Raw genomic sequence first — 20,659 nt, forward strand, 5'->3', positions numbered from 1 at the left:
GCTAGATAGCTTCAGATTAATCACAGACTACAAACCCCTAGTTCTACTCATCAACAATAAAGCTCTCGATAATGTTCAAAATTTCAAAGTTTACCCCTAAGAATTGGGACAGCACTACAGCACCTGCACATGTCGTCATACTGTATGTCATCGCGATCTCTTGCTTCATGTGAGATCAGACGATCCCGGCTGCTGTAGTTATTCCAGATGTGCTATATTTTATTTTATTTATTTATTTATTTATTTTGTATTTATCTTCAAGAAATCACTGAAGGCATATTTTATGTTATCATAACGATCTGTGGCAATAAGATCGTAATGTACTGTGTATTTACGCATCTATGTAAACACTCAAACACAACATTAACATTATAGTAGACACTGCAAAAAGCTCATTCTCAGCCACTAGACATTACTGACAGGGTATTCCAGTGTCATTGAGTGACAGAATGTTGTGGGGCTGTTGTACAGGAGTTATTAATAGGGATTATAGATTGCGAAATTTAGCTTTTTTTTTTAAAAAAAAAAGCATGACGGTAAAACATGAACGTGGTTATGAATATATTAAAACATGTTTGTTTGTTGTAAAAATTTGTAATAATGACAAAAAATACAAATTTGTGGATCTCCTTACTTCCGGGTTCAGCAATACTGCCGTTGTGGCTGGAGTATTCCGGGAAATTTTCTTACCCCTTGGTTTTGAGTGTGGTCCTGAAAAATCTTTGTTCGAAGGGGTATTTACTCCTTCCCCTTAGCCCTACGCCTTCAAGCTAAAGAGAATTGGGACACTCCTACCCCTTGGTGTGCATGCGCAAAATGAGGGGGAAGGGCTAAGGGGTAGAATTGGGACTGGGCCTTAATGAGGTTGATGAGGTACAGTTGCTATGCAGAGTACGCACCAGTAAAGACACTGGCCATAACTGATGCACTGTCAAGGGGTCCCAATAATATCACCGAAAGCAGAGACAGCCATTTGGAGGTAACCACGTATATTGCCTGTCATCAGCAATTTCCCCACCACACCACAAAAAATGGACATTTATAAAAATTAAAAACAAAGAAGACAGTCAGCTACAGTCAGTCCTATAGTTTGTCATTAATGCCAACCGCTAATTCCAAGTGAACTACCCTGTAGACCCTGGGAGAAAATAGGTGTAGTGAAAACACACAAAAACCCAGTACTTAGTCATATCAGATTATTATTCCAGATATATTGAGTTCTTGTCCCTTCCTGCCCCTTCCATGGCTCAAGTGATCGAAAAACTCAAATCCATATTTGCTCATTTTGGGATTGCAAGTGAGCTAAGAAGTGATAATGGCCCACAGTTTGCAAGTAAAGAATTCAAAGACTTCAGTTCTGAATATGACTTTGCCCGTATTACTTCTAGCCCACACTTCCCTCAAAGCAATGGTCATGCAGAGAGAGCTGGGCAGTTAGCAAAGAATATTTTGACCAAAACCCTCTGCTGGCTCTCATGTCTTACAGGGTCACTCCATCTGCATACACAGGGTACAGCCCAGCGGAACTGTTAATGGGAAGAAAGATAAGGACAACAATCCCAACACTGTAAGAGAATTTAAACCTGCCTGGCCTGAAGATGAAAAAGTCAGAAGGGATTATGCTCTAGCAAAAGGTAAACAAGCATTCTTCTATAATCGCTTAAATGGAGTGAGAAACTTGCCTTCATTAAGACAAGAAGATACAGTCTGTGTCAGAGTCAGTGAACAAAAGGATTAGACCGACCAAGGGACCATTCAAGGTTCCTTTTCCACACCAAGATCGTATGTTGTAAAGACTACAGAAGAAAAGCTGGTGTTAGATCATTGCTAAGCTATTGACAACACTTTAGTTTTTTGTATTTAATTTTGTATTTATTTAAAGACTTAACACACCTTTTAATAAACAGTTTTATATAATTAAAGTTTTTAATGTAACTCACCACAGCTCCCTGTTTGACACAATATCCAGTTTAATGACTGACTGGTCTTGGTTACTGCGGCTCAGGTAATATGGCAGTTGACCAGGAGGTTTCCTCAGTCCACTCTTGTCTGCACCATTCTGACCTTCACCCTTTTCCTGAAACCCAGTGACACAGAACAAATGTAGAATATGCATAATTTGTTAAGACTTTACAATACAGGACACGTAGTTAATTTTAGTTGATGTTTTTACTAAGGTGAACATATAACAAACAACACATTTATTACTGTTTTTATCCGTGTTTGTTGCAGAGCTTGCAAAACTCGACTATAAGTTTTTCCAGTCGGGCTACCAAAAATGAATCCACCCTGCTTGTTGAACTATCTTAGAAAAAAATCTAGCATATTGCATTGCTTTTGCATTCTTTTACACATTAGGTAGTTATGTTGGATGTAATTTTCACGAAGAACCATCATCAGTATATGTTTGAGTTTGCATTTCTGTCAAAAGAACCAGTACTTTGGTACCAAGTTGATTAAAAATAAATAAATAAATAAAGCTGGGCCTACCAGGTTTTCAAATGATTTTAGGGGCAATAATAAAAAAAAAAAAAAAAAAAAAAAAAAAAAAAAAATATATATATATATATATATATATATATATATATATATATATATATATATATATATATATATATATATATATATTTATATATATATATATATATATATATATATATATATATATATATATATATATATATATATATATATATATATATATATATAAATAATAAATAAATAAATCAATACAAATATTTTGATAAGGTTAGATTATTTTCAAAAAATATATACAGTTGAAGTCAGAATTATTAGCCCCCCTGTTTTTTTCCCCCCAATTTCTGTTTAACGGAGAGAAGATTTTTTCAACATGTTTCTAAACATAATAGTTTTAATAACTCATTTCTAATAACTGATTTATTTTATCTTCGCCATGATGACAGTACATAATATTTGACTAGATATTTTTCAAGACACTTCTATACAGCTTAGTGACATTTAATGGCTTAACTAGGTTAATTAGGTTAACTAGGCAGGTTAGGGTAATTAGGCAAGTTATTGTATAAGGATGGTTTGTTCTGTAGACTATAGAAAAAATATATAGTTTAAAGGGGCTAATAATTTTGACCTTAAAATGCTTTTTAAAAAATAAAAACTGCTTTTATTCTAGCCGAAAAAAACAAAACAAATAAGACTTTCTCCAGAAGAAAATATATTATCAGACATACTGTGAAAAAGAAATCCAAAGGGGGGCTAATAATTCTGACTTCAACAGTGTATATATGTAGCCAACAAATGAATTTATTACTCCAGTCATCATTGCTTTTCTTACTATTACCATGAATAATAATATTAATAATAATAATAATAATAATAATAATAATAATAATAATAATAATAACAATAATAATAATAATAATAATAAAAATAATAATAATAATAATAATAATAATAATAATAATAATAATAATTACTGAAGACTGGAGTAATGAAAACTGAGTAGTTGTAAACTCATTTTAAAAATCACTGGAAATTTTTTTTTATTAAATTAAACTACTTTTGAACAGTTATTTTATAGTGCAGTAACATTTCACAATTTACAATTTGTACTGTATTATTGATTAAATAAATGCAGCCTTGTTGAGCAGAATAAGCTTATATTAAAACATTTAAAAATCCTACTGACCACAAACTTTTAACCGGTAGTGTGTATATTTCTTTTTATTTAGTAAAAAATGTCCTTTCTATTGGGCTCACTTGAATTTTAGTTTGGTCTAACAAAAACTGATGTGTGCTTGCTCAAAAGGCTACCGGGGATTTAGAAACTTTGTGAACCCTTTTGTTGATATTAGTTCATGAAAATACAGTTGTGCGTTGTTTGCTATTTTTAACACACTGTGTTACCAAGCACAGAATTGGTTTTTAGATACAAACTAAAATATAAAGAATCAAAAGCTATATGTTAAAGAAATAGGGAACACTTTAGAATCAGGGTGCATTAGTTAATGCACTTACTAAGATTAAATATGAATAATCTTATAAAGCATTAATTAATCACAGTTCAACATTTACTAATGCATTATTAAAATCCAAAGTTGTGCTTATTAGCATTAGTTAATGCACTGTGAGTTAACATGAACTAACCTTATTTAACTTATAACATTAGCTATGTGCGTCACGGTGGCACTGGTTCCAGCCTCGGCTAGCTCAGTTGGCATTTCAGTATGGAGTTTGCATGTTCTCCCTGTGTTTGCTCCGGTTTCCGCCGGGTGCTCCGGTTTCCCTCACAGTCCAAAGACATGCGCTATAGGTGAATTGGGTAAGCTAAATTGTCCGTAGTGTATGTGTGTGAATGGGTGTGTATGGATGTTTCCCAGTGATGGGTTGCAGCTGGAAGGGCAAAGGGTAAAACATATGCTGGATAAGTTGGCGGTTCATTCTGCTGTGGCGACCCCAGATTATAAAGGGACTAAGCCGAAAATAAAATGAATGAATGAACATTAACTAATGTTAACAAAGATTAATTAATACCATAATAAATGTATTACTAATTGTTTGTTCATGTTAGTAAATACATTAACTAATAGACTATTATTTTAAAGTGCTAGCAGAAATAGCTCTCCCAAAAATAAAGATTTTACATTCACAGTGTTCAACAGATAACAGAAAATACATGCTTGAAACAAATTGAGTTTGAGTACAAATCATTGACAGAACTTTCATTTTTAGGTCTGTCTAACTGTCTATTTAGGGTTAAAGGCTGCTGTGTGACCTGTGTGGTTGTGATAATGGGCACTCCTGCGACGATCTCAGTCTTGTAGGACACTTGTTTCGTGGCACTGGAGGACGTGTCCACACAGGCTTCTGCTGTATTCTGAGCCACCTGCTCGCCTGACTTTGGCACCTGCAAGAAAAAGACAAACAGGTATAAATAAACAAGCCGGTGCAGCAGCTGCTTCCTTTAAATGAGAACTTAAGAGTGAGCATTTACGAAACTTACACCAGGACTATCAATTTCAGAAACTATTCCAGTTTGAGCACATATTTTTAACAAAAACATGCAGCATTTGTGAGCATAAGTGTTCAGGGATTATAATACTGTATAGCACTTAGCATAAATGAGTATACCCCTCACAGATCTTTCTTTGAGCTTAATATTTTCTATAGGATGCTTTACAATAATATATTTGTGCATATACATTAGATAAGTCAGTACCAAAGCCTATTCTTTTACTGGTATATAAATGCCTTCATAATCTAGCCTTAACCCATCTCAGAGCTGCTGTATTTTTACACTCTCGTAAGATCTTTTATATCAAGTGATCAAAATCTTCTTTTAGGCTCAATCTCAATTCTGGTACCCCTTAGCCTTTCCCCTTACTCCTACCAATTGTTTTGTGCATTCACGTGAAGGGGTAGGGGTGTCCCAATTCTCTTTAGCTTGAAGGCGTAGGGCTAAGGGGAAGGGCTAGATACCCCTTGAAATGAAGATTTTTCAGGACCACACTCCAAACCAAGAGGTAAGAAAATTTCCCAGAATACACCAGCCACAACGGCAGCACGGCTGCACATGGAAGTAAAGAGATGCACAAGTATTTTTGTCATTATTACGAATATTTAGAACAAACAAGCTTATGTTTTAATATGTTCATGTTTTACGGTCATGATTTAAAAAAAACCCACTAAAATAAATCTATAATCCATAATAATAACTCCTGTATAGCAGTTCTACAACATGCTGTCACTTGATAACACTCGAATCCCCTGTCAGAAAAGTCTAGTGGCTGGCAATGATTTTTTACAGTGTCTGCTATAATGTTAATGTTGTTTTCTTGTGTTTATATAGATGAATATGGTCACTTTGTAAATGCACAGTATAGTTATGATCTTATTGCCCCATTATATCATTATGATAACATGATATCCTTGCCTTCAGTGATTTCCTGAAGATAAATACCAAAAAATAACACAACTAGAATACCTACAGCAGTTGCGATCGTCTGATCTCATATGAAGTAAGAGATTGCGATGACATATGATGATGTGTGCAGGTGTTGTAGTGATGTACCATTTCTCATTATGGGTCCTTCATTATGGAACACTGTGCCCCTTGAGATTAGAATGGCTCCATCACGGTTTATTTTTAAATCACTCCTAAAAACGTACCTATTTAGCTTGGCTTTTTAATATTAACTTGAACTTAATCTAAAAAACTTAAATAAAAAAATAAACAATTAGTACACCAAAATTAATATGTTGGGGGAAAAAATCTAAAGAAGCATAATCAATATGAAATTTATTTTTTTACAATAGCTCATTTGAATTTAAATGTATCATATTTCTATTACTAAACATATTAGGTTTCCAAACTTCCTCTTTAATGAATATAACTGTCTAATAAAAGTATTTTGTTCAAATGCAACCACAATTATTTTCTACAGTGCATCCGGAAAGTATTCATAGCGTTTCACTTTTTCCACATTTATTTATGTTACAGCCTTTTCTAAAATGAATTAAATTCATTTATTTTCTCAAGATTCTACACACAATACACCATAATAATAATGTGAATAATTTTTTTTTTTAAACTGTTGCAAATTTATTAAAAATATTAAACCTGAAAAACACAGCCTTTGCATTCACAGCCTTTGCAGGTACATTCTGTTTCCACTGATCATTCTTGAGATGTTTCAGCAGCTTAATTGACTTCACCTGTCTATATAAGGTCCCAGGATTGACAGTGAATGACAAAGCACAAACCAAGCATGAAGACAAAGGAATTGTCTGTAGACCTCCAAGACAGGATTGTCTCGAGGCACAAGGCTGTGGAAGGTTACAGAAAAATTTCTGCTGCTCTGAAAGTTCCAATGAGCACAGTGGCCTCCATCATCCGTAAGTGGAAGATGTTTGGAACCACCAGGACTCTTCCTAGAGCTTGCCGGCCATCTAAGCTGAGTGATCGGGGGAGAAAGGTCTTAGTCAGGGAAGTGATCAATAACCTGATCGTCACTGTTTGAGCTCCAGCATTCTTCTGTGGAGAGAGGACAACCTTACAGAAGGACAACCATCTGTGCAGCAATCCACCAATCAGACCTGTATGGTAGAGTGGCCAGACGGAAACCACTCCTTGGCTGGAATTTTCCAAAAGGCATCTAAAAGACTCTCAGACCATAAGAAACTAAACACTCTGGTCTGATGAGAGTAAAATTGAACTCTTTGGAGTAAATGCCAGACGTTACGTTTGGAGAAAACCAGGCACCGCTTATCACCAGGCTAATACCATCCCTACAGTGAAGCATGGTGGTGGCAGCATCATGCTGTGGGGATGTTTTTTCAGCAGCAGGAACTGGAAGACTAGTCAGAATAGAGGGAAAGATGAATGCAGCAATGTACAGAGACATCCTGAGTGAAAACCTGCTTCAGCGTGCTCTTGACCTTAGACTGGGGCAATGGTTTATCTTCCAGCAGGACAATGACCCAAAGCACACCGCCAAAATACCAATGGAGTGGCTTCATAACAACTCGATTAATGTCCTTGAGTAGTTCAGCCAGAGCCCAGACCTAAATCCTATTGACCATCTCTCGAGAGATCTGAAAATGGCTGTACACCGTCGCTTCCCATCCAACCTGATAGAGCTTGAGAGGTACTGCAAAGAGCAATGGGCAAAAATTCCCAAAGACAGGTGTGCCAAGCTTGTGGCATCATATTAAAAAAGACTTGAGGCTGTAATTGCTGTCAAAGGTGCATCAACAAAAGTATTGAGCAAAGGCTGTGAATACTTCTGTACATGTGATTTTTTTTTTCAGGTTTTTTATTTTTAATACATTTGCAACCTTTTCAAAAAAATATTTTTTCACATAGTCATTATGGGGTATTGTGAGTAGAATTTTGAGGAAATAAATAAATTTAATCCATTTTGGAATAAGGCTGTAACACAAAAAATGTGAAAAAGGAAAGGACTATGAATACTTTCCGGTTACACTGTATTTACTGAGAAATTAGTAAAAATATTCTTTTATAAAATGGGTGCACTCAAATATGCTGGGCACTAATCTTCTGATCAGCTCATTTTTAATCACCCAGTATATGCAAATAAAAACATGTACTGATGTTTTTACCAGTCTGATGTCACAAAGCTATTCAGAACAAACAGATTCGGTGGTTCATCATTATTTTTACTTGCTTTGTTTCTTTTTTGTGGGTAGGTAGAGAGTGGAAGGGGAGTTACAAAATGTTAACAAGACCAAGCAACCAAAAAAGGAAAAAAGCAAAAAATAAAAGCACTATAGTTTTTTGTTTCTGTTTAAATTGTATTTTTATCCTCTCTGAATGAGGAAATTAATAAATAGTTTTTATGGTCCAGCAAATGCAGTTGTAGGAAGGCAAATTATCATATTTGTTTATATCGCAAAACGTCTTTTTTACCAAGAAGGACCGTGCAGATTGTAAAGGCAGATACTGATAAGATCAGGGCCTGATTAGTATGTGGACTTTGGGGGTTTTACAATGTTGTCACATGTTGATTGGTCAGTTTGTATGTCTCAGTATTTGGGCTTTGGTCATATGGTCAAGAAAGACAAAATAGTTGATCAACTTTGCTCTGGCTCGTTTTCTGCTCTGCACTTTTCTTGCTCTGCTCCTCTACTGCTCTGGACTCAACAGCTATCAGGCTCTCTTTGGGGCCTAGTCTCTTTGCCTCTATCTCTCTCCCCCTGTCTCTCCCTCGTTCTCATGTAACTTTATTTTACATTAAAGCCAGGTACAATTAATATCATGTGTTTTTTTCTTTTCATGTTTTATCATTTTATACAGTTATTTTGTAACTAACTGAGTTGTAACCATAGATAATTATTGTCATTAAATCATTTCATTTTCAAGTATTTGTGAATTACTTTTGACTTAACATCAACACTTCATTGCTCCATATTGCGATACAAAACAATCACATAATATCAACGCTCTCTCACATTTAAAGCTATCATAACTGCCCTTATTTCCATTTTTGGTATAAGATTGCAGAAGCATGGTTTGACTAGAAAGGCAGTTTTTACCATCATACTGATAACTTTTTAGTCATTCAGCAAAACTACACTACGAACTGCTGTTCCAAACATTGAACAGCAAATCCATCGATGCGCAGTTCTAAAAGTCCCTAACCAAGCAAGCCAGTGATGACAGTGGCGAAGAACATAATTCACCAATTGATGGAAGTGAAGAAAAAAAAAAAAGCAAGATTTGATTTGACGCAAGACCTCAAGTTGGCTCTAAGTCTGTTTTATCCAAAGCTCAATCTTTTACCCTGTTTACTGATAACTCCCCAGTCAATTTCTCAACCCGCGTAAAAAGTCTTGGGGTTATACTGGATGGCATGCTCTCGTTTGGTTCTCATATTAATAATATCTGACGTTCTGCCTTTTTTCATTTGCGTAACCTTGCAAGACTTCGCTCTTCACTATCTCAACAACGTACTGAAGTGCTTGTTTATGCTTTGATTACATTACAAATTGATTACTCTAACTCTCTCCTATCTGGCATCCCTGATAAGCAACATCATAGACTACAGTTAATTTAGAATTCAGCAGCTAGGAAAGTTACCTGTTTGCGTACTTCTGATCACATAACTCCAGTTCTCTTTCTCCTTCACTGGCTCCCTGTTCACTATCTTATACAATACAAAATCCTCCTCTTAACACACAAAGCTCTTCATAACTTGGCCCCTCACCATCTTTCTGATCTTCTTCATTTGTACACTCCTTTCGCTCACTGAGACCATCTTCTGCTGAACTGTTCTGTGTTCCAAACTTTAAGATGATGTCATTTGGTGGCAGGGCTTTTAGTTGTACAGCACCAACGTTATGGAATTCCCTGCCTTTCATTCGCCAGGTGGACTCCATTTCCAATTTTAAATATCAGATAAAAACATTTATGTTTAGCTAGGGCTGGACAATAATTCGATATCAATATATATCGCAATATATATATATTTTTAATTACGCTGATATGATTTTTAAACCCATTTCCGGTTTTTCGATATAAATTTGCATATATAGATTTTATTATATATATAAATACTTATACATTATCATTGAATGACGGGCAGTGCTTAGCCGTCAGAAAGAGCGTGATGTCACTTGTGTGACGATGTACATCACAGACACTCATAGTTTCGGTGCTCTGCAGCTTCAAACCAGTGGTGTCAGAAGAGAAGGCAATGAAGCAAACACAGATGGCTATGAGGCGCCATGTAGGATTTAAATCAAACTTCGCTCATCAACACATACATAACACCTGCATATACACCTATAAATTACTTGCATGTACACCTATACTATTGAATGTTCAAAACATGTATGAAACTTGCGCATATACATATAAACTTGATGCATGCATATACCTGCATACACACGCACGTAGATACTGTATAAACTCGATCCTTGCATAAACACCCACATTAACACACACACGTACAACTCAATCCTTGCATATACTCGATCCTCGCATAAACACCTAAATTAACACTCACATACATATAAACTCACCACATGCTGGCATATAGCACTCGCGCAAACTTACAAATATAATTCACAAACATATTTATCAAGAATATGGTTACTGCAAAGCTGATGAAATGAAATGCGATTAATAGAGGTATTAAGTCTGTTAAATAATGAAAATGTGTTATATAAAATAATATAAAATATTACTTTATATAAATAGACTATATAAAATATATAAGAACTATTTTTATGTTAAACCTTTTTAATTTAATTGGGTAATTATCCACAAAAATAAGTAGACAGATAGCACCCTTAAAGGGCGTTCAAGATGAAAAGCAACCAGAACTATGATTATACTCAAACTCTTTTCTATTGCAAATATTAATGTAGCCTATACTCTTTTTGATTTTTTATTATTATAATTATTATTCTTTTTCTATGTTTTGTTTTACGATGTGGATGTCATAGTTTTAAGAGTTTGGTATTATTTTGATTGCTAAATATTCAGCATATACATAAAAAAGCTGCTCTATAGCTGAGTCTGAGAGTTTTATTTATTTGATAGTTTATTTCACATTTCTTGTTTGTCAAGGCTAAATACAAATAAAAAGTGAACATAATTTTTTTGTACTGTTTTTATTTTTAAAAAAGTTGTAAGAACCTGGAGGTATTATAGACTTTACAAATTCAATTTGCAGACATTTGTGGGTACAGACATCCAATGTATGCGTTCTTGGCAGTTTTTTCCTGGCTTTTTAATATTGTCCATATCAATCTCAGAATTATATCATATCGACCGAAATTAAGAAATATATCGTGATATAAATTTTTGCCATATCGTCCAGCCCTATGTTTAGTATAGCTTTTAATGATTTGCTGGTCAAATATTATGCTTATTGTTATTTTTACTGCTTGTATTTTTATGATGTGCTTGTGATCTGCTGTAAGGTGTCCTTGAGTGCTTTGAAAGGCGCCTATAAATGAAATGTATTATTATTATTATTATTATTATTATTATTATTATTATTATTATTATTATTAAGAGAAACCAGGCTCAGTTGGGCACGACCATTTCTCCGCTGGCCAAACTTGTTGAGAGTAGGTTCCCCTTCATATGGGAACTTCAACGTGTGTCTGTTATTAAACAGACTTTTGGGAGTGCTTTAGACGACCAATCACATCTGAAGATAAGAAAACGGGCCAATGAAATGCCAATTGAATTGGCGGAGCTTAGCTCCACAGCTGAAACTGATGAGCCAATTAGGGCTATATCAGTCGGCTGCTGGAGCCAGCTCATCAGAATTGTTGCTTCAGACCCGATCTGAGACTGAAGAACCCTTCTGCTGAGCTGACTTCCAACATTGAAGAAAGCATTATTCTCACCAGTGCGAGGGAAGACGTTCTAGCGGCGGTCGAGCTGGGTTTCCCGTCCCCTTGGCGTTTCGCTGGTGACCTGAAAGAGCAGTTTGTTAAAAGAGCAGAATTCCCTAAGAGAGCACACGGTCGTGCAGCGCGTCTTTTTAAAGATGTCGTTTCGACCGTGCGTTTCTGGATGCGGTGGTTTCCTCTCCCCGGATGACAGGCACGAGTACTGCGTCACATGCTTGGGGGTCCAACATGTTGATGCGGTGCTCGCGGACAGTTCTTGCCCGCATTGCGATGGCTTGACTGTTGCGCAACTGAGGTCGCGGCGAGCTCTTTTATTAGGGCAAGTCACCCCTGCTGCTCCCCGCCAAGCGGTTAGCACTCGGGCAGGCCTGAGGGTTACAGTGGGGGCTAATCCGTCGCCTTCGGGCCCGCGGACCCCTCGCTCCTCGTCAGTGCGCTCTGTTTCTGCTTCGAGTGTTAGCGCTGGTCCATCCTCTGGGTTGGCCGCGCTCTCATTAGATGACACCGGGGACGTGATGTCCATCACTGCATCGGAGGGCGGGCTGACATGCTCTGATGAAGATCCGGACCCCCTGCCACCCTCCGGGGTTATCAGTGAGGTTTCGGATCTGGAGTCGGACATGTTAGCCGTGTTATTCCGGGCTGCTTCGGCCGTGGGACTGGAGATGGCTTGTCCCCCAGAACCGGGGCCGGACCGCTTAGATGGGTGTTACGTGGGGGTGAAGAAGGCGAAGCCTTTTAGACCCCCCGTCCCCTTCTTCCCGGAGGTACACAGAGAGCTCACGCAGGCATGGAGGGCACATTTTTCTGCCCGGTCCTCGTGCGCTCCCGCTCTCACCTCCCTCGATGACGGAGCGGCCAGGGGTTATGAGGCGATTCCCCAGGCGGAGCGTGCTCTGTCCGCAGAGCTGCTCCACTCGGAGAGGTCCGCCCTCACTCCCTTCCAAAGCGTGCAGGTTATCTGAGTCTCTCACGGCCAGAGCCTGCACTGCTGCGGGCCAGGCCACCTCCGCTCTGCACGCTATGGCCACCTATCAACGCTACCAAGCCGAGAAGCTGGCCAAGATGCAGGAGGGCGGTTCTCCCCCAGGCTTGCTGCATGAGCTCCGCACGGCAACCGATTATGCTCTCATGACTATTAAATCGGCTGCTCGTGCCCTGGGGAAGACGATGGCCACATTAGTGGTCCAGGAATGCCACCCCTGGCTGAGCTTGGCTATATGAGAGACGTTGACAAAGCTTGCTTTCTTAACGCTCCCGTATCCCAGGCCGGCCTTTTCGGCGACACCGTCGGGGAGTTCACCCAGGAATTCTCCGCGGTGAAAAGCAGTCCAAGGCGAGGGGTGAGGTCATCTATCAGCGGGCTCGAAAAACTGCTCCTCCCGCTGCCCCTTCCGCTGCGGTTGCTCTTCGCCGAGGGTGTCCACCCGCGGCTTCATCTGCTCCGCTTTCGCTGCCCGCTCCAGCCAGGCGGCAATGCCGAGCCTCCCGCAGGACTGCAACGCCCCCGCCCCAGGGCGCCGCTAAGTCCAGTAAACGGACCGCGAAGCGTTCCTGGGACGGGCCATTCGGAAAAGAGGGGACCTGCTCTTTCCTCGGTGGGGGGCCGAGGATTATTAAATCAGTCCACAACGACTTTAAACTCCTCGCTGTCGGCCCCTGGGCTGGCGGCAACCAAATTTCCAAAAGAGCAGTTTCCTCTCTCTCCGCATGCGCGAGCCTGAGTACTGCCAGTCTGGGACGCTCCGCCTTTCAGCTCGCAGCACCGGGACCCTTCGCCTCAGGCCCTCAGAGTGCAGCAGGACGGACTCCTTTCTCTCACTCTGGCCTCACCGCGGGATCCAGGGAGGAAGGTAAGAGAAATTCTCTTATTTTCAGCTCTTCCCCGGGACGCACCGCTTCCCGGGATGAGCACTCCCATCCCGAGCTGCCCCTCCGCTGGCACGTCAGTGATCGCTCCGATGGTGCCATTAGCGCGCGCTCTGCCAGCCTGGTTAGCGCTGCCCAGCGCATCGCGGTGGCTCATACGGACGGTCAGACTCGGCTATGCGATTCAGTTCGCTATTCGCCCTCCCAAGTTCACGGGTGTCCTTTTCACGAGGGTGATCCCCGTGAGCGCCCCTGTCTTGCGAGAGGAGATTGCGGTCCTCCTGGCGAAGGACGCAATCGAGCAGGTCCCTCCAGCCGAGATGGAGTCCGGGTTCTACAGCCCGTATTTCATCGTGCCCAAAAAAGAGCGGGGGGTTAAGACCAATCCTAGATCTGCGCAGACTGAACTGTCATTTATACTAAATGCTTTCAGAATGCTTACGCAGAAACGCTTGCTTCAGAGCGTCCGTCCACAAGATTGGTCTGCAGCCATAGACCTGAAGGACGCGTATTTTCATGTCTCTATTCTTCCACGCCACCGCCCTTTTCTCCGGTTTGCGTTCGAAGGACGAGCGTGGCAGTACAAAGTCCTCCCCTTCGGGCTCTCTCTGTCTCCGCGGGTTTTCACCAAGCTCGCGGAGGGTGCTCTGCGCCACTGCGGCTTGCGGACATCCGCACACTCAACTATCTCGATGACTGGCTCATTTTAGCCTCCTCTCGCGATCAGTTGATTATGCACAGAGTCAAAGTGCTTCGGCACCTCGACCAGTTGGGGTTTCAGGTCAACCGAGAGAAGAGCAAACTTTGCCCTGTGCAGAGGATCTCTTATCTCGGGCTGGAGCTGGATTCGGTTGCTATGGTTGCGCGCCTCTCCGAGGAGCGCGCCAGGCTAATGCTTTCCTGTGTAACGAGCTCCACAGGAAAATAGTGGTCCCACTGAAATGTTTTCAGAGGCTCCTGGGGCATATGGCATCCGCAGCCGCGGTCTCGCCGCTCGGTTTGCTTCATATGAGACCACTTCAGCGTTGGCTTCGCGATCGAGTCCCCAGACGGGCATGGCGCGCGGGTACGCACCGGGTGAACATCACTCTGCTGTGTCTCCGCACCCTCAGCCCCTGGACGGATCTGGCTTTTCTACGGGCCGGAGTGCCCCTAGGGCTAGTATCCAGGCATGTTGTCGTAATGACACATGCCTCCAGCACGGGCTGGGGGGCCGTGTGCAACGAGCATGCAGCCGCGGGTTCGTGGTCCGGACCCCGCCTGCATTGGCATATCAACTGCCTGGAGCTGTTGGCAGTGTATCTGGCTCTCCGCCGCTTTTTTTCCGGTGTTGGAGCAGAAACACATGCTGGTCAGGACGGACAGCATGGCGGCGGTGGCTTATATCAACCATATGGAGGGTATGCGCTCTCGCCGCATGCCTCAGCTCGCTCGCCGTCTGCTCCTTTGGAGTCACACGCGGCTGAAATCACTGTGTGCCATTCACATCCCGGGCGAGCTCAACCGTGCAGCCGATGCGCTCTCACGGCAGCTAGTGTCCCGAGGAGAATGGAGACTCCACCCCGATTCGGTCCAGCTGATATGGGCGCGCTTTGGGGAAGCCCAGATCGATCTGTTGCTTCCACCGAGAACGCACATTGCCAGCTGTTTTATTCCCTGACCGAGGCCCCCCTAGGCACGGATGCACTGGCTCACAGCTGGCCATCGGGCACGCGCAAATATGCGTTTCCCCCAGTGAGCCTAATCGCACAAACTTTGTGCAAAGTCAGGGAGGACGAGGAGCAGGTCTTGTTTGTTGCGCCCCTCTGGCCCAACCGGACCTGGGTTTCAGAGCTCACACTCCTCGCGGCGGCCCCTCCTTGGCGCATTCCCCTAAGGGAGGACCTCCTCTCTCAGGGACGGGGCACCATCTGGCACCCACGCCCAGATCTCTGGAACCTCCACGTGTGGTCCATAGACGGAGCGCGGAGGACTTTGGTGACTTACCGCCCGCGGTACTTAACACCATCACTCAGGCTAGAGCACCCTCTACGAGGCATGCCTACGCCCTGAAGTGGAGTCTATTCTCTGAGTGGTGCGCTTCTCCCCGAGAAGACCCCCGAACTTGCCAGATTAGCATTGTGTTATCCTTCCTTCAGGATAAGCTGGAGCGTAGGCTGTCACCCTCCACACTGAAGGTTTACGTGGCGGCATCTCCGCTCATCATGACGCGGTGGATGGCAACACGCTCGGGAAGCATGATCTAATCACCCGATTCCTCAGAGGCGCGCGGCGATTAAATCCATCCCGCCCCCCTCTCATGCCCTCTTGGATCTCTCCTTAGTCCTGGTGGCTGCAGAGAGATCTGTTTTAGCCACTCGATTCTGTATTCTGTCATTATGACAGCTCTGCTGATCGCATTGGCGCCATTCAAGAGAGTTGGGGATCTGGAGGCATTTTCGGTCAGCGAATCGTGCCTTGAATTCGGGCCGGGTTACTCTCACGTTGTCCTGAGACCCCGACCTGGCTATGTGCCCAAGGTTCCTACCACCCCATTTATAGATCAGGTGGTGAACCTGCAAGCGCTGCCTGCGGAGGAGGCAGGCTCAGCCCACTCACTGCTTTGTCCCGTTCGCGCTTTGCGCCTTTACGTGGAACGAACGCAAAATGTAAGATCATGTGAACACCTCTTTATCTGTTATGGTGGCCGGCAGAAGGGAAGTGCCGTGTCAAAACAGAGGTTGGCCACTGGTTAGTTGATGCCATCGCCCTCGCTTATCAATGCCAGGGCGAGCCGCGCCCTCCTAACATGAGAGCGCACTCCACTAGAGGTGTCGCTTCCTCATTGGCGTTAGCACGCGGCGCCTCTCTCACAGATATCTGCAGAGCTGCGGATTGGGCGACATCTAACACATTTGCGAGGTTTTATAACCTCCGAGTGGAGCCGTTTTCTCCCGGTTATTGGGAAATCCCAATCAATCGGGGGAGAATTAAGCTCGGTGTCACAAACGCTTGCTGCGCCAGGCTCCCTAAACCGGAGATGCGTGCGCTTTTTCCAATTCTACTAGTAAGTTTCCCTTCTCAGGCGAACCCTAGAGAATTCCTCCGAGGCCCCCAGCATCGACTCAGCGGAGGAGTCGAGTGCATGGCTCAGTGTGCGGTTGGTATGCCCATTAGGTCTACACGCATATTGAGGATCGGTGCCAGCTATGTGCATCCCCATTTGGTGATGTCATATGCATTATTACCACGGTGTGTTCTCCCTTATTAGGCGGTCCCGTGTCTTCCCTAAACCGCTAACCAGCTTATCATATGTAGCACTCCCCCTCATTAGGGCTAGTCCATATGTCTCCTTACCATCAGGTCTCCCCTTTTAGGGTAGCAGGTGGTCTCCGCTGCGTCCTCCCCCTTCGGGGACTGGCACGCTTTCCCAACGTACTGTCGTATTTCCAAAATCCCTAGTCTATATTAGCTAGGTAAAAGCACACTTACGACCCCCGATTTAAAACTTTTATTCCCATGTAATGGTAATATGTTGGGCCTAGGGGACGTTGGAAGGTTGCGCTCTTGGTGATGTCAGTGCGCTCACGCTTTGGCTTGGCAAACTACACATCAGGGACGCGACAGGCTTAGCTGCTGTGGCGCTTTCCATACAGTCTCCCAAAAGTCTGTTTAATAACAGACACACGTTGAAGTTCCCATATGAAGGGGAACGTCCTGGTTACGTACGTAACCCACGTTCCCCGAATAGGGAACGGAGACGTGTGTCTCCACTGCCACAGCACCTGAGTCTCCAGCTGGGAGCTGAGCGATCGGCTCTTCAGCAGGCAAATTCTGATGAGCTGGCTCCAGCAGCCGACTGATATAGCCCTAATTGGCTCATCAGTTTCAGCTGTGGAGCTAAGCTCCGCCAATTCAATTGGCATTTCATTGGCCCGTTTTCTTATCTTCAGATGTGATTGGTCGTCTAAAGCACTCCCAAAAGTCTGTTTAATAACAGACACACATCTCCGTTCCCTATTCGGGGAACGTGGGTTACGTACGTAACCAGGACATTATACACAAATTAATGCAAAGCCTTTAGAGTTTTGAATGATGTTTTGTGCATATATTTATGACAAAATTGGAATTTTCATTTAGCCTCTAATGAAAGTAATCGTGAAGCCTGCCTTGAATGCTGATGCATACAGTTCTTCAAATCTGCAGTTTGATTAGGTCAGAAAAAAGATCCAGGATCAGGGACTTACTGTGATTTTGGTGGCGTTGTTCAGCGCACTGACCCACTCCACTAAATCTTGCTTATCATTCGCCTGCAAGTAAAACTTCCTCATTCCAGCGTTGATGACTGTGGGGCGACACACAAATATAGTAATTAATGTGGCATCATGGATTTGGTGGTATTATGTGTCAGTCAGGTAGTCTTTTTCTGTCTAAAGCTGTGTTCACATTGAAATCCAGTACCCTTGTTTCTGGAACATGAAAAAATAAATAAATAAATCACTCAGTTCTTGTTTGTTGTTCATAATCAGTTCACAACTTGGTGTATTTTAGTGAAGGAACTTAGCAAACATTACATTCAATGCTGTGTGCTAAAATAGATGTAAATAGATAGTGCCTTGAAAAGTAAAATAGATCTAGTAAAATATTATGTACTGTGATCATGGCAAAGATAGAATAAATCAGTTATTATAAATGAGTTATTAAAACTATTACGTTTAGAAATGTGTTGTAAAAATCTTTTCCCTGTTAAACAAAAATTGGGGAAAAAAAAATAAACAGGGGGGCTAATAATTCTGGCTTCAACTGTATACGTCGTGCATTTATACTTCTGTTTGTGCTGCTCTGCAATAACACTTCTGAAACACTAGCTGGCAGCGGGTTTTTATATTCCTGTGTCGAGTTTCTGAGCGGAGGTTTTATTTTTCCTGAACGCTACCCTAATGTATAAGAAGCTAAAACTAGCTTAATAAGAGGCGGGAACCAGCAGAGATGCAACAAATTTAATCATAAGGTAAACACAAATTTATTAACATTAACATAAATTAATTAAAGACATCAAAATTAGCAAAACTTCATTCAAAATGAATATTGAATTGTAAATGATGTTTAAAATCACTTGTAGCCCTAAGAAAAATAAGGAAAAAACTGAAAAGGTACTAACGTGACATTGTTTCTGATCTTCATGAAACCAGTCTATATTGTGGAAGTGAGCCACTATTATTGACATTTGATACGGTAAACCTGGGCTCTGCCCTGACAGGACTGACAAACCAGAAAAGTCTTCTAATTTCAAAGTATACCCCTTTAAAAAAAATGCAGGGTCTCCTAGAAAAGTTCTTATATCTTTAGAATTGCATTTTAGAATGCAAAAAAAAAAAAAAAAAACATGATGCAAGCACAGCATCAAAGACAAACATCAAAAACATTTACAGATAAACCTAATAAAAAAGCAGAAGTAGTAAAACACCAAAGAGAAAACACCTCCTGCCTTTAACACTTCAACAGAGTCTCATTTTATGACCAGGTTTTGTTTCTGTATTACGTTGATCACACATAAATGCTGTTTCACACACACTGTTGACAGTGGCTTCTCCACCCGGTACAGTCCCAAAACCCCCAGTGTGTGATTCTCTCTGGTCCTGATCTCAGAAACAATAGCTCAGGGTTAAGGTTCATGGTCTAACACGCTCTCTAATCGCCTCTATTTTCCACATAGTGCTTCCTCTGTCTGACATGGAGAGAGAATCGCTTGCTTACCGAAGCAGAACTCTGCCTTTGGTCGCAATTTGGTGGCATCGCTAACCTTTAATGACAAAATAAGAGCAGATAAATAACACAACACAACACTACACACACACATACACCTAAAGGTACACTGAAGTAGTGGCATACTCACAAGAAAATATTTTGGCAATAAATGGAGAATATTTTGAGAAGTGTTTTGTGCTTTAAATATATTGGAAAATAGTTTAAGGCTTTTATAAATGCCTTTCATTTCTAACCATGTGTTAATTTATTACATTTAATCATCAAACACAATTAAAACATTCAATTTGATTAACAGTAAAATTATTAATTTATAAAATAATACATTTTTTAAATAAAAATCTTACTTTGCAAAAGTGTGTTAAGTGGCAAAACATAAGTTTATAGGCGTTTAGAGTAATTTGCAGCTCATATGTAGGCTGAATGCATTTACACTGTATTTACACATCTGCATAATATTAACAAATGCATTAAGATTACAATATGACAAAAAATAAATAAATTAAAACAGCCAGTAAATGGTGACTTGTCACTTTTTTAGACCAGATTTACATTACATTGTACAAAACGCCAATTAAGATTTTTTTCCATCCAATGAGGCATAGAGTGTATATAGTACCCTTAACATGCAATTAGAAAAAAAAAAGTTTGGGCGTTCCAAATTTTTTATTTAATTCGTGGAAATTGAATAACTCTAAATGTGAACAGTGGACAGATCGAATATTCTCTTGTAAATAAGTAAATAGCTATGTTTCCATCCACCCATTTTATGCACATTTTGGATATGCGCCTAAAAAACAGTTGATGGAAATGCCAAGATGTGCAAATATTGAAAATGCGCATAAAAATGTATGCACATAACGGAGTAGGATAAACTTTTTATTCAATAAAAGAAAATGTGCATAAACCATGATTGAAACACTTACCGAACAAATTCCAGTATGCTCATTAAAAAAAGTCATGTGATTTTGTTATAAGAGATCAAGATCGTCTGTGCTCTGCATCTCAAGCCTTCAAATGTTGTGCTTATTGCGTGCAGGCACTGTCTTCTGAGGCGCAAGTCATTTAATAAATGAAGAAAAGATTCACGCAGCTTCTCCAACCACAGCAAATTCCGTTTTTACTGTTGAAATTTGGTGCAAGTTAATCATATTTTGTTCTCTTTGACTCGTTGGAT

At 41.2% G+C, this 20,659-nt stretch overlaps 1 protein-coding gene across 1 annotated transcript in view; it reads right to left on the minus strand.

The window, feature by feature from the left end:
• Positions 1–1,480: 1,480 nt before the first annotated feature.
• Positions 1,481–20,659, minus strand: part of plekha1b (pleckstrin homology domain containing, family A (phosphoinositide binding specific) member 1b) — a 57,046-nt gene continuing 37,867 nt past the window's right edge. Inside the window, exons 4-8 of the mRNA XM_056469959.1 lie at positions 19,474–19,519; positions 17,964–18,061; positions 4,754–4,885; positions 1,941–2,077; positions 1,481–1,526 (exon numbers count right to left, since the gene is read on the minus strand). Of these exons, the coding sequence (XP_056325934.1) occupies positions 1,481–1,526; positions 1,941–2,077; positions 4,754–4,885; positions 17,964–18,061; positions 19,474–19,519 (459 nt within the window). The remainder of the gene's footprint in view (positions 1,527–1,940; positions 2,078–4,753; positions 4,886–17,963; positions 18,062–19,473; positions 19,520–20,659) is intronic.

This window comes from Danio aesculapii, chromosome 12 (genome assembly GCF_903798145.1).
Source record: "Danio aesculapii chromosome 12, fDanAes4.1, whole genome shotgun sequence".
In the NCBI taxonomy this organism is placed as follows: Eukaryota; Metazoa; Chordata; class Actinopteri; order Cypriniformes; family Danionidae; genus Danio; species Danio aesculapii.